The following is a 14559-nucleotide window of genomic DNA, read 5'->3' as shown; positions in this document are numbered from 1 at the left end:
ATCCTTCACTAACCTCGCAGACACATCAAAGCCGGCCAGGAAGGGGCCCTTCAGTAGAGGAAACCTGCAGTCCTGGCGGCCTAACAGCCTGGCTCCAGGCACAGGACCACCCTGTCCCACTCGGCAGCCCAGGCGCAGGTTGGGCACAGCGGTCCCAGAGCCAGCGGGCAGAAGACATTTCTACCCCCACCCCCAGCCCCGCCAGGGCTGCAGACAGGGTGGTGATTTGCCCTGGTGACGGTGGCACACCTGGCACCAGGACTTAGCTTCGGCCCCAGACTTGCCCCCTCCCATCCTCCGGGCAGGAGAGGCTGGTGGGCTCACTGTGGCCCGTAGCCTGGAGGGGGAGGGCGAGCTCAACTGTAGGGGCTCTGACTTCATCCCCCAGCCTCCCTTGTTCAGGAAGGGACCTCTCCGCGTGGATGAGGGAGGCCGGAGAGGGCAGGGGGCTTCGGCGCTGGAGGAGAAGGAAGCTTTGGGAAAATAGAAGACCGAGTGGGAAGAAGAGAACTGGGCTGCCGGCCACGGGGCCTCTCTCCAGGGACGACAGGGGCTGGAGGCGGAAGGGGGGCTGGGAGGCGCTAACAAGGGAGGGAGGAGGTGCTAACAGGGCCACTGGGGTGAAGGGATCCTGGAGGCCGCCCCCTAAAGGCTGGCCTGGTGATAAGGCAGCGGCCGGGAGAGGGGGGTGAGTGGGGGGCCGCCGCATGAGCAGGGGAAGCCGGGAGGTGTGCATCCCGTGTGCACGTGTATGTACACACAGGCAGGCCCACCGCGCGCGCCCACACGTGGGCGCGTGCACACAAGTGGGGGCCGAGTCTGTCCTCGGCTGGGGGCCGGATGATGTGGCTGCTTAGAGGGTTTGCGGAAGAATGTGATCGCTGCCCACCTCACTTCTCCCGCCCCTCCTCTCTCCCTCATTCTTTGCCTGACCCCACGTCCCAAAGAAGCGATTCGCTTCAGGGATGTCTCAGGCTGTGCCTTCTCCCCCCGCTGTAGTCTAAGCCCCCAGACCCATTAGAGGCCCTCCCCTCCATGCGGCCAGCCCGCCCGGAGCCGTTCCTCTCTCCCGCCCCCACCCCCAGCCCCCCTCCACCGGCCACCCAGAACTCCCGGCTTCTTTGGGACTGGGAAGTTCTGAAGTCTGCCTACAATGACGGGCAACATCTGGATCTGAGACAGAGGCAGCCACGAGCCGGGTGCAGGAGAGCCCTCTTTCAACCGACCACCCAGAGCAGAGTTAGAAAGTGGGAGACGGGAAGGGATCCCCAACCCCTCGCTTCTCTCTAGCGGCAGGGTCCCATGGAAAACAGTCAACACAGAGTGTGGGTGGCAGTGGGGTGCCGGGAAGGGGAGGGGCAGGGAAGCCCTGGGGAGAAGGAGCCCTAGAGGGAGGGGACCAGAGCTGGGGGGGGGGTCTTACGACCTTCACCCTGGTCTTGCCTCGTCCCCTCCCACCTGGGGCTTGGTGGCTCTGCTCAGTCTGCACCCCAGACAGCCACAACTCACTAGCTCAACCTTCATCCTGACTCCACCCCACCACTTGGAGGTGTTTCTCTCTCCACCCACCCCTGGCTGTGCCCCGGAAACCTACACTTTGGAAGGATAATGGCTCCCAAATGCCGTTTTTGTCTCTGCTAAGCCTCCGGGCAGGTGAGTGTTAGTGGAGATCCTCAAGCCGCTCATTAGGATAATAAGCTCCCTGCACCGTTAATTGTCTGGTGGCACGCCTCCCTCCACCCGCCTGGCCCCCAGCTTGGTGGCTCAGATGCGGGGGTCAACTCTAGAAGTCATCTCCCCACCCTGGGCGCGTGAGGGACGGCTGGACTTCAGTTTCCAAAGGAATGCTGGGAAGGAGGCTCAGATCCTGGTTCCATGGCCAAGCATTCCTGTTGGCGACCCAACGTGCATCCTGCCTCCTCCTGGAAGGCGGGCAGCGAGCCAGTCCCTCCTTGCAGCTCACCCTGTGGGAGTTGCTTGATCCCTAGGGAGCCGTCTTACCCACTTAAGAGGGTATGTGGACACTTGGTGGGGCGGGGGGCGGGAAGCAGAAGTGGATTCCCGAAAACACGCAGCCACTGAAGATGAGAAGCCAGGCAGCCTGGGACAGGCCCCCCCCCCGCCCCCGCCCCCCCCCCAAATGAGAGCCCCCTACCAAGGGTTTGGGGACTTCATTCCCTATCCCCTTAGAGAAATCTGGCCCCTGACCCTGGGAGGCCCCCAACCAGCTTCAGTTCAGTGACAACAGCACCAGTGTTTACTTGGAACAAAGCACCATGGGGAAATGAAAGATGAATCAGAACTGGGCCAGCCCCCACGGCCTGGTGGGAACATTAGAACATGTATACACATCTTCTAGGGAGAATGGCCAGGGGCCAGCAGAGAGGCCCAGAGAAAAGGCCTGGCTGGTAAGATCCAAGTCCTGGGAGACTTACAGGAGGAGGTCGTATTGGAGCTGAGCCTTGAAAAATGGGTGAGAATCTGTGAGGTTCCAGGGAGGGGGTCTGGGAACAGGTGTTTCTAGGTGGAGAGAACTGGCCGCAGCCAGTCCCCTGTGAGTCTCCAGGAGACTCTCTAGGTCTCTCTCTGAGGTAGGTCACGGGCCCCGCGCTCTCTTCCTTGGCCCAGACTCACTTGACCAGCAGCAGAGGGGGCTAGGAGCCGGGTGTTCTGGGGGGGACCGTAGCTGGACTTTGGTGGCCCATCCAGAGGGGACCGAGAGAGGTTCTCAGAGAGGAGCAAGACCCTTCGTTCCTTGGTACCTCACTCTGCCTCCAGGGGGAATGGAGAGAAGGAGTTTGGGGCCCCTTTGCTCTGCCGGGAGTTAAACATTTATTGCTCGTTATGATTAAGCTAACATTTATTTACCATCACGGTATGCTGACAGCGAGCGGTTTACATCATCCTCACGGTGACCCCATGTGACGAAGGAGGCCCTGTCTGCCACCCCCATGCCCCTCCACAGGGTTCACAGAGGCAAAGAGAAGGTTCGAAGCTTCTTGACGAGGATCACACGGCACACGGCAGTGGCAGACTTACCGACGCAGCATAATACTGTCTGTCCCTGCCGGCAGAGCTGGGCTAGAACAGAATGTTCTGCAGGCTTTGAAAAGAAGGATCCCAGCCCAATGCCATAAGCCATTATGGGTGTCCATGGCCATCACAGGACAGGGGAGGGGCTGAGACGATCAGAACTCAGCCAGGCTCTTCCCTCTCACCCGGGGCTGGGCAAGCCTTCCCACCCCAACCACCCACCCCTGTCAGGAGTTCATCCGGAGAAGCAGGCCCCCCGGGGCAGCTTCTTGCTCGGGGGCTGCCTCTGGGTGTGGGGTCTCGAGACCTGCCTGGTTCTGGTCCTGACTCAGCCCCAACATCCCGTGTGGCTTGGCCTTCCCGGCCCTCGGGGCTCCGGTTGGCTTCCCTGAGAAGGGAGCTGGTGGACCAGCTGACCTCCAAGACCCTTGCAGCTGGGCGTTTGTAGGATGTAGACAATCAGCTCGTTCTTTGGTGAATGGGCCGGGGAGGCAGCTAGCGAGTATGAAGACATTTCGACTCGGCCGCTCTTGGGAAACCCCAGATGGAATTTGGCCTGGAATCTAGAGGGACCCACAGACTGCCTGAGGTCTCCGGGCCTCCCTGCCCTCCTGGCCCTGCGTGCCTGAGCATACACGTGCACGCATGTACACGCTCCCCACCCCCCCCCCCCCCCCATTGCCAGATTAAGTGTTGAACAGATGTTGTCCTTGCGCCGGACGGTCCTGCCTCTAGACAAGAAAGCCCCCTGTCTGCTCAGGCTGGGGCCCCATTGCGCCCCCCCCACCACCCGACCTCACCCACCAAGAATGCTGGGGCCCTTGGGAGCCATGATGGATGTTGACATCAGGGCTTGGTGTTCTTGGCCTGACTGAGCTGGGACCACCCGCCTCCAGGTCCCTTGCCCTGTCCCCAACCGCAGGAAGGCACGCAGAAAGGCAGTTTGGTGTCATGAAAAAAAAAAAATGCGTACCCAAGGGGCAGGTGCCAGATGCCCTTGGGACCCCGCCTCATGAGCCTCACTTTCCCACTGGGGAGATGTGGGGCAGGGGGTGGGTGGAGTAGCCGTTCTCAGATGTCTGTCCCTATGACATTTTAGCAAGATGGGTAGGGTTGCCAGGTTTGGCAAATAAAAATGCGGGACATCTAGTTACATTTGAATTTCAGAGAAGCGACAAACAGATTTTGGCATAAGTATGTTCCAGATATTGCATAGGAATATTTAGTATATTCGTACTAAAGAAATTACTCAGTTTGTCCGAAACTCAAATTTCACTGGGCATCCTGTATTTTGTCTGGCAACCCTAGATCTGTGTCAGGTGGATGCCAGAGAGCCAGAGGGGAGCCACGCCAGCCTCCTGCCTTCCTCCTGCCCCTCCTCAGGGCACTGGTGCCTGCCTGGCCCCTTCACCTAGTCAGTCCTCACAGCCTCTCACGTCTACCCCTCCAAGTCTTCTGTCCCCTTCTCAGCCCTGCCATTCTCCGCCCCCCCCCCACCCCACCAGGATGCCCTCCTCCCTTAAGCTCACCCATCTTTCTCTCCCCTAAAGGCCACGACTCTGTAGGTCTCCAAGCCTGGGCAGAGTGGCAGGGGACCCAGTGAGACACCCTAGGCCAGGTGTCTTGGTGCGACAGGGCAAGGGCAGGGGCAGGAGGGAAGCCCAAGTGAGCAACAACCCCACTAAGGAGGCAGCAGTAGGGGCGCTGCTGGGAGAAGGTTCCAGCACTCCCTGGACTTGTTAGAGGGGCTAGCTGAGGCCAGAGCCAACTGCATGGGTAGGAGAGAAGAGGTGCCCCTGCCCAGGACCTTCTCCAAGTTCAGAATCACCAGGAACTGGAAATAGAGGGCATTTTCTGGGGCCAGACCCTAATTCCACCAGGATCAGGAGACTGGAAGGTTCTGTCCTTAGAGGCAAAAAGGGGCCAAGAGATAATGAGAAACAGAGACAGGGAAGGAGGGACAGAGAGAGTCCAGGAGAGTGAGTGAGAAACACAGTCAGGGAGACACAAGGACCAAATCAGAGACAAAAGAAACAGAAACACACACACACAGAGAAACAGACTCCAAAAGAGACAAGCGGTGATTAACAAACAGGAGCACAGAGATGGGAAAACAAGCAGAAATGTAGAGAAACCGCGTGGAGACAGTGATGGGCAGAAACAAACAGGAGGAGAGAGAGAGAGAGAGAGAGAGAGAGAGAGAGATGGGGAGCCACAAGGAGAGGTTAAAGACAGAGAAGGGAGCCAGAGATAAAGAGAAAGCGGTGAGAGAAAAAGAAAGGACAGCCCGAGGAGGAAGTCTGTCCGTCCCTACTAAGTTGGGGATAGTTTGCAGTGGCAAAGTCCCACTTGAGACCCAGCAGGAGACGCCTAAGCACTCGGGAACCGAGCTTCTCCGGGAGCCCTCCGCGTCTCCCCAGGCCGGGAGCAGCACCCACCCATCATCTGCCCTTCGCCCTCTCCCCAGGGGGCGGGCTCCATCTCTCCAACTCCTGCACGGTGTCCCCAAGTCTCATCCGCCTTTGGGTGTCTGGCTCTCACCCTACGCCCAACGCCCATCGAGGCGTCCCCGCATCCCGCCCGCTAGCCAGCTCTCTCCCTCGGGGAGACCCGGCCCCAGGTCCCCGCCGCGCGCTGTGGGGCTCCGTGGGAATCCCGCGTTGGGCGATGCTGCCACCTGCCGGCCGGATCCCGGAAGCACAGGGCGCCTGGAGGGCTGGGGCGCGGCCGCCGAGGGTCGGAATCCGGCGCTCTCAGCAGGGACAGCCTCCGCGGGGTCTTTCCAAGGAATCCGGATGGGCCTGCTTCGCCGCGCCCCTGCTCGCCTGGCTTCCGCTTGGCCCCAGCGGCCGCGGCTCTTAACCCTGGGCCTTAATTTCCCCCAAGTCAAATGGAGGAAGTGTGTCCCCACATCCTCCCAGGATTGCAGGGGACGCCGGGGGACGCGAGTGTACTAGCGCTGTGCTCCTGAAATCAACCAGGCCGCCTCTCCCTCCTTCTTGGCCAAAAATGAAGGTGACACATCCCCACCCCCCACCCCACCCCATACAATGCCCTCAATCCACTCCCGAGCCGCCTCCTCCCTCTCCCGCAACCACTGCCCCCCGCAAACCCAGGTGGAAAGGGACTTACAGCGGGCGGGTCGCTTCGCCGGCATCCTCCCCCGCCCCGCCGCCCACTCCCCCACCCCCCCATCCCCCCATCCCGGCCCCGGGCCAGGCGCAGCACTGTCCCTCTCAAGCCCGGGCTCACTTAGGGGTGGAGGAGCGGGGATTGGCAAGGAGTGGCTCTGCAGTCTAGCACTGACCCCACAATTTTTTTTTTTCCAGTTAACCTCTTCTACCTCCTAAAACCCAACCCAGATTTCTTCCCCTCCCCCGCCCTGTCCCACGACCGGCCCTTCGCGGGTGCCTAAGCTCCGCCCCCGCCCGAGGCGGGGCCCCATAGGTGGAGAGACGTGGGAGAGGTCGTGGCCCCGCCTCTCCCCTCCTCCCCCTACACACACGGAAGCTCTGTGGCCCCCACGCCAGGATGTCCGACACCTGGGTCCCAGGCCTCGTACCCACCTTGCTGCTCAGCCTGCTGGCTGGCCCCCAACAGGTGAGCGCTTGGGAGGTAAGCTATAGAACTTCCAGGGCCCTGAACTTTGTGGGTCAGGGGCCTACTTCTGGAGCGCCGTCACCACCTTCCTTTGTCAGGATTCCCTGGTGACCGTACACAGTTAGCAACTTCCTTTCTCTTTTTGCCTGGGAGGTGGAGGTGGGGGCAGCGGAGGAAGGCCCTGAGAAAGCCTGGGTTCCTTCGCCTGTGGGGGGACCGTGTAGAGGGCCCTGGACCCCGCCCACCACCATCTGACACCTAGCGCCTGTCTGTGAGTGGGGACTTTGACCCTCATATTAGCCTGGGCTCATCCTTCCCGCTTCCTCCCGCTAGTCCGAAAGCGGGCACTAGCCGGGACTGAGGTCTGGACGCCCGGCCAGCCCGTCTCCCTGACTGTCTTATTCCTCTAGTGCTGGGTGACCTTGGGAGAAGCTCTGGCCCTCTCTGGGACTGTGTCTCTGCCTGTGCCTTAGGGGAGAGAAGGCTCTTTCCACCCCTTCTAGGAGCCGCGGGTAGGATTCTAGTCTGTGCAGGACTTGAGCTGGTTGCCTGACCCAAGGCTGCGTTGACCTCTGAAATCAGTGATTCTGAGCCTGAGGCAGGGATTAAGCACCCCCTCCTTCCTCCCATTCCTCCGTTGAACTCTGAAAATGATGCGGGAAATCTGTCCATTCCTGGGATGGCAGATTATCTTGGCAACTGACATGGGTCTAAAACAGGGATTTCTCACTTCTGTTTACGAATGCCTGCGACAGGGGTGCCTGCGTGGCTCAGTCTGTTGGGCGTCCGACTTCTGCTTGGGGCATGATCCAGCCCTGCCTCCTGGGTTCGAGCCCTGCGTAGGGCTATGTGCTGACAGCTCAGAGCCTGGAGCCGGCTTGGGATTCTGTGTCTCCCTCTTTCTGCCCTTCCCCTGCTGGGGCTCTATCTCTCTCAAAAATAAATAAACGTTAAGAAAAAAAAAGAGAGAATGCCAGGACATCCCAGGACCCTCCCCAGAACAGGGCACGTTCACACAACTCTGCAGACTCTCCTGGCTCTGCCCCCGAAGCCTTCGAGCTCCTTCTCCGCCTAGTCTAGGCAAGCCCTTTGTACCAACACTAAGCTGAGCATCCTCTTGATTTCTCCCAGCAGCCCCAGGGGGCAGGTGCTGATAATATCCACGCTGCACGTGTACGGAAGCTGAGGTTCTTTACAACCACAGTGACGCTCGAAAAAAACTCAGATTGAGCCACCCCAGACAAGACCTGCCCCAGGTTAAAGGGGGGGGGGAGGGGGAGGAGAGAATCTGGGAGATCTGCCCTCCCCAACAGCAACTCTTGATTGAACCTTTTTGTGTTCTGTCCTTCTTCGTTGGGAGCCAGAAAAGCCCCAGGAAAGTGGGGTCCAGAATCTGAGGGGCAAGAGGGTCCCACTGAGTGCCTGGACCCCCTTGGTCTGTCCCCAGCTCTGCAGTTGCCCCTGTGTACTGTGAAGATCTCACCCTCTCTGGGCCAGACATTGCGGAGCGAGGCGGGTAGGGGAGTGGGGGTGGGGGAGTATTCATTCATGATTCCAGCTCCAGTCCCCAGGGGGCAAGGTTTGGGGTGGGAGAGGCTTCCGCCTGGCCTGCGGCTGAGCCCAGAAAAGGGGAATCAGCCCAACAGTCATTGGTTGTCACTGGTTTTCTTGGCTTTACTGTTGTTAGCAACTGAGATGTGATTGAATTATTTTGAGTAAAGGTACAAAGACACGGTAGTCTGGCCAAAGTTGGCTTCTTATGCTCGTGTTGTGACTGTTTGTCCCCAGAGGCTAGGGTAGAGTAACAGATAACCTCTCCTCCGCTAAGGAGTTCCCACCCCTGAATCCCCCCCCCACCCCTGCCATCGCCATCTCTCACCACCACCCCCCCCCCAAGTTGAGGAACAGCCAGGAGGAAAGGAAACCAGGTCATCTGAGAAGGCTCTTTCGTTCATTCTGCCAATATTGTGGCTGTTGGGTTCTTCAACAGTGATGACAGACAAAAATCCCTGCCCTCTTGGAGTTTACATTCTTCTGACCAGACAATGAACAGGCTAAAAGGAACTGTGTAGTATGTTGGATGTGGGTAAGAACTGTGAGAGAAAACTTAAGTTCGGTGAGGGCAAAGGAGTGCCTTGGGGGAGTGGATGTAATTTTTATTTATTTATTTTTTATTTTATTTTTTAATGTTTATTCATTTTTTTGAGAGAGAGAGAGAGAGAGAGAGAGAGAGAGACAGAGTGTAAGCAGGGAAGGGACAGAGAGAGAGGGAGACACAGAATCTGAAGCAGGCTCCAGGCTCCGAGCTGTCAGCACAGAGCCCGACGCAGGGCTCGAACTCACGAACCATGAGATCTGACCTGAGCCGAAGTCGGGCACTTAACTGACTGAGCCACCCAGATGCCCCTAATTTTTAAGTAAGAGGGGCAGAAAGGGGGTGCTGGAGCGAGGATACCTGGGGGAAAGAATGCTCCAGGCAGGGCTTATACACATAATTGCTATTAATCCGGTTACATTCTGAAACTAGAGCCTGGATGGGTATAGTTCTGGTGCAGAAGAGAAACGGAGAGAAACCCAGCCCACAGGGGAGGATCTGGGTGGCTTCAAAGACCAAGGAAACCCCCCCCCCTCCTCCTTCCCTCCACCCCCTGCCAGGCAGGGATCCGAAAGGTGAATGCAGATCCTGAAGGCATGAGGAAGGTGGTCTGCCTTTACCCGCAAGTGTCAAACAGCCAGGCGTGTGCAGGGGACTCCCAGTGGTTGTGGGTGTGTGGGCAAGAGGGCAAAGGGGCAGCAGCTGATCGCTGGGGGTCCGGGTACAGGGAGCCACTGAAGGGAGCGTCCAGGAAGGTTTTGGGCGATCGGATTTGCTGGATACGAACCTGCCTGCAGTGTGGGGAGTGATTCGGGGAAGGGGGGGGGGGGGTTGCGGAGGAGAGTTGCTGGTGCCCTGGACCGCCGTGGTCACATGGAAAGGAGATCGATCGGAGGGGTGGCGGGAAGGCGCCAGCTGACAGACCTGGGCGTGAGTGGAGGTGTTGTGGGGGTGTGGTGAGGAGAGAAAGGAGGGCTGGGGCCGCAGGTGTCAGCTGGGGCTCCAGCCCTAGACCTGGAGTGAGGTGGAGAGCAGGAAGGGGTTGACCCGCTGCGAACCTGCGGCAGGCTCTGCACCTGGGCAGCGGGTGGGTAGAGATGAGCTCCCCAGTTCACGGCCCCTAACCTCTGCCTCTTTTCTTCCGCAGGCTGCCGCCAAATGTGGTCTCTTCTTGTAAGTCTGGGCTTTGGGCTGTAACTTCCTGTCTGAGGAAGAGACACCCCAAATCCTGCCCTGTCTGCCTTCATGGGTCGGGGGGGTGGGGGGACAGAAAAGCATCTCATCCATCATCCTCACCCACTGCCCTTCTAGCCTGAACGCATTTCCCACTCCCCCCCACCCCCACCAATGCGCTTCCCATCCCACCCCCGCCCCGCCCTCCTTCTCCAGCCAAGCAGCTTCTGCCTGTGGGCGGGTCTAAAGCCTAATCCCCACCCCTCTCTCTGCTGTCTCTTCTCTGAGGGCTCCCCCCGCCCCATCACCCTGGGTGGGGCGGGCAAACCATCTGTGCCAACTTTAATATATAAATGCCAAAAAGCCTGAGCACAATGAGGAGGGGGTGGTCCCTGAGCAGATGAATGTTTCCATCAACTCAGCCCTGGGTGTTCCAGGAACACCCTGTCCTTCCCACCTCGTAGTCCATGGGCACCGGCAAGGGCTCCTCGAGTTAGCTCAGGGACAGTCGCCACATCTCCTTGGAGTGCCCTGGCACCCACTGCCACGTGCTCCCCCACCCCTGCTCAGTGATGTTGACAGAACATTCATTATACCCACTTTATGGATGAGGAAAAGTGAGACCCAGAAAGGAGCGGAACTTGGCCCAAGTAGTGAGATGAGCCTAGAAGCCAGATCCTGGGTCCCGGCGCCAGGTGTCCTCCCGCTGGGCCCCGCTGCTAGGGCGTGGCTTGGGCCCCAAGAAATGGGTGAGGTTTGGGGAGGCCGGGATCTTCCTGCCACCTCGGGACCAGCAGCGTCTCTTTGCTCCCCCAGCACCTGCCCCAGAGGATTCAAATGCTGTGGTGACAGCTGCTGCCAGGAGTATGAGCTCTTCTCCAGTCCCCTGAGGTGAGCCCAGGGCCAGCTCCTCGGGCGCAGTCCTCAGGGCGACTGGCCTTCCTGCCCACGGTGGCGGGGGGTGGGGGTGGGGGGGTCCGGGACAGCCCAGACACTCAGGGAGATGTTGATGGTTCCTCGCCCTAGGATCTTCGTCATCACCTTCCTCATCATCCTCCCCCTCCTGTGCATCTGCTGTCTCGCTAAGCGGTTCTGTCGCAGCTGCAGAGAACAGGAGCAGGACCCCCCAGCGGATCACCAGGGGCCCCCGGAGCCGCCCTCCATCGCCCCCCCAGAGAGGGTCAGGACGTCCACCTCTGAGCCCCCACCCCCCTACAGCGAGGTAGGTGTCTCTGCCCCACTCCTTGCTCGGTTCCTCAGCTGGCCATACCTCCCTATTGTCCAGGTTACAGGGAGGCCCTCCTTACCCCAGGCCTCTGGACCTAGAGAGGGCCCTGCAACCACCATTGGGTCCCCCCTCCCCCTGGCAAACACGCACGGCCGGCACTTGGCGGGTGCCGGCCGCTGCCAGGCCCTGAGAAGACTCTGTGTTCCCTCTTTCCCCTGCAGATTATTCTGAAGCCCGTCCTGCCCCCCATGGAGCCGCCCCCTCCCTACAGTGTCAGGCCTGAAGAATATTCGGGGATGCCCAGGGGCATCGACAACCCAGCCTTCTGAGCCACCTCCTGCCTGGAGCTAAGACATCATCTCGGCCACCTCCTCCCCAGTGCTTCCTGGATCAAGCCAGAGACTCTTGGGACCCCCATGATGCCCCCGTCCGTCCTGCCATGTCTCTTGCTGTTCTTGGTTTTAACTTATTGCTTTTCCCGCTCCACCACCAGCCGCCTCTGTTGTCCTGAGTGCCGGTCAGAAGTGTCAGCGGCCACCCCCCCAACCCCCATCCCAAGTGAGAGGCTGCCAGGAGGAACATGTCAACGCTTGGAGGTGCCTGACAATAGAATGGGCCACTCTGAGGAGCGGAGAGAACCCCATTTCTGGGGGGTATACAAATCCTGGCTGGGCAGCCAGCTCCGAGATATTATAGAGGGCACTCCTGTTTCGTGCGCGATTGGACTGCGTGGGCTCTGAGCCACCCCCGGGTCTACCTGAATAGGGAAGACCCCACTGCCCCCTACCCCCGAACGTGTACTCACTAAATCTGAGCTGATCGTCACTGAGAGTCTGCCTCTGGCTGTGTGGGGTGGTGACTGGGGAGTGAGCCGAGACACTGCGGGGGTGGGGAGGGGGGGATGGTGGGGGGTGGTCCCCACACCCCCAAATCCCACCATTGATGTATTGATGATGAGCCAGGGCGGACAGAACATCTGTGAACCACCCTCTGGTAAAGGATCTTTGGAGATGCTCTGACCCAGCACCCAGGTCTCAGGGTGCTAAGGAGGACAGGAAGTTGGGGACCACGTGGGAGTAACTGTTCTTTTCTTCCCCATCCCGTCCTCCCACTGCTCTCCTCAGGAGATGTGGCGCTCAGCTCCCTGCCTTTCTCGCCGTGGGGGTGGGGAGGGGGCAAAGGAGAGGGGTGTAGGGCAGGGCCTCTGGAGATCTCGATCTGCCCCACCCTGGAATCTCCTGGAAAGAGGAGACTGAAAGGGTAGGTTCACCCTTCTCTTCCAGCCCGGTGCGGTTCCCAGGTGCTCCCACTTGAGCTCGTCTGCAGGGTTAACCCCTAAGAGGAAAGAAGCATTCACCACCTCGGCTCAAGAGAAGAGTCTTCATGGGGCATTAGTCACCATGGGACCTCCGGCAAAGTGTGGAGCTGGGGGACTAGCATTGGGCAAGGTAGAGTGAGGGACACCTTCCATGCCAGTGTCTCGGGGCTCAGGCAGGGCATGGCTCCTCCTCCGTGATCCTGCCTTTGCACTGCTCCCCTGCAGCCCATGAATGCTGGCCTTCCTCCCCAGACGGAGGGCACAGCGGCAAGACTGGCCGAAACTCCTGGGAGGATTGGAGGTAGCACCCTGCTGTAAGCCTCCTCCAGGGCTCTGGATAATACCCATCCTTTGGTGGGGGGCGGGGGGTGGTCACGACCCAGGCAGGTGGCAGGGCCAGAAGCAGGGACACGGCACAGCCAGGTCCAAAGACGCTAGGGCTGGGGCTGGGGCCAGAGGTCCAAAGGGAGAACAGTAGTTAGGGCCGAGGAGCAGGGTCAGGGTTGGCGGTTAGGAGAATGCGCGCGGCCATGAGATGTTTCCCTTCAGTTTCAGGGATTGGTTAGGGGAGCAGAAGGAAGAAGGAAGATCTGTCTGCCTGATGTAAATGAGGCTAGCCCCAGTTAGAGAAGTCTCAGAGCTGATGCCCTCACTGGGTAAGCACCCACCCGGGTGGGAGGATGGTAAGCAATGAGATTTACAGACCTGGAGGAGGAGGTCACCTTCTGCTAGGTTCTTTTCATCAAAGATGACACGAGAGCCCTGAGATCCTCCCCCAGCAACAGGAGAGCGGCCTGGAGGGTAGTAGGCCTCCTGAAGCCCAACCTTGCTGGGACCTGGTGGCAGAAACGGCCAGTTCTATGTCTCTGTTGTATTGTTGGTGGGAGGGAAAATAGTGTGACCCTGGAGGGCAATCTAGCAGCATCCTTTGATGGCACAGATAGTTACAAATCTCCTACTATGTGTCCGGCACTGAGTATCCATTAAAATTTTATTTTATTTTATTTTTTTAATGTTTATTTGTTTCTGAGAGAGAGCACAAGACAGAGGGCGAGCAGAGGAGGGGCAGAGAGAGACAGGGAGACACAGAATCCGAAGCAGGCTCCAGGCTCTGAGCTGTCAGCACAGAACCTGACACAGGGTCTGAACCCAGGAACAGTGAGATCATGACCTGAGCCGAAGTCGGACGCTTAACCGACTGAACCACCCAGGTGCCTCCCCATTAGAATTTTAAATGCTCATGACCCAGCAAGTCTGCTTCTGAGAATGAGCCTTCAGAAAGGCTCCTACAGGGGCGCCTGGGTGGCTCAGTCAGTTAAGTGTCCAACTCTTGATCTCAGCTCAGGTCTTGATCTCAGGGTCCTGAGTTCAAGCCCCACACTGGGCTCTGAGATGGGCATGAAGCCTACATAAAAAGGAAGGAAGGGAGGGAGGGAGGGAGGAAGGAAAGAAGAAACAAAAGAAGGAAGAAATGCTCATACAGAAGAGCTCAGAATGATGTGCATTGCAGGCATCGTAATGGGGGGTAAACAAAAACACCCTAAATATTCACTGACAGGAGCCAGTGAAATATACCAGATCCATCCATATTGTGAGTGCAATGCATCCTTTAAAGGGGATGAAGGAGATCTGAAGCACTGACCTGGCAGAATGTTCCTCATTTCATCATCAGAGAGAAAAGACAAGTTGCAGAAGAATAATAGTCAATGATCTCAATTTGTAAATATACACTCAATCGTGCATATTGTATGTATATATGTGTGTATATATGTATATGTGTGTGTATATACATTTTTTTTCCTTTGCAAATGTACAGAAAAGATCTAGAAGGATACGAACAGTGCCACAGTCACTCCGTCATTCCCCACACTTAACAGTGGTTGGCACCGTGGGATGGAGGGACGGAGGGAGCCAATTATAAGGGAGCTCTCTTACTTTGTATGCTTTGTCACGGGTTGTATTTTTTACAATAAGCAAGCATTGCTCTCAGATTAAAAAAAAAAACCCTCTAATGGAAATATAGGCAGCTTAGAAGTTATGAAGACTTGCCTTGTGGACTTTGATCGACAGCAATTCACATATTATCAGCTCTGCTATGAGGAAGAGGCTAGA

General features: G+C 58.2%; 1 protein-coding gene across 2 annotated transcripts; it reads left to right on the top strand.

Annotated features, from left to right (window-relative positions):
* The first annotated feature begins 1418 nt into the window (after window positions 1-1418).
* On the top strand, window positions 1419-11954 carry TMEM92 (transmembrane protein 92). Of its 2 annotated transcripts, none has more exons than XM_043584115.1 (6): window positions 1419-6048; window positions 6363-6633; window positions 9876-9901; window positions 10718-10792; window positions 10928-11123; window positions 11351-11954. In XM_043584115.1, exons 2-6 carry the CDS (start codon window positions 6565-6567, stop codon window positions 11456-11458), a joined length of 474 nt encoding a protein of 157 aa, XP_043440050.1. In that variant the 5' UTR covers window positions 1419-6048; window positions 6363-6564; the 3' UTR covers window positions 11459-11954. The 2 variants fall into 2 exon arrangements, with proteins under 2 accessions (XP_043440050.1, XP_043440049.1); XM_043584114.1 differs by having other exon boundaries at window positions 6363-6648.
* Window positions 11955-14559: the final 2605 nt, after the last annotated feature.

Source organism: Prionailurus bengalensis, chromosome E1 (assembly GCF_016509475.1).
Source record: "Prionailurus bengalensis isolate Pbe53 chromosome E1, Fcat_Pben_1.1_paternal_pri, whole genome shotgun sequence".
NCBI lineage: Eukaryota > Metazoa > Chordata > Mammalia > Carnivora > Felidae > Prionailurus > Prionailurus bengalensis.
Note: the sequence above shows the minus strand (reverse complement) of the source record. Positions and strands in the feature narration are given on the sequence as shown.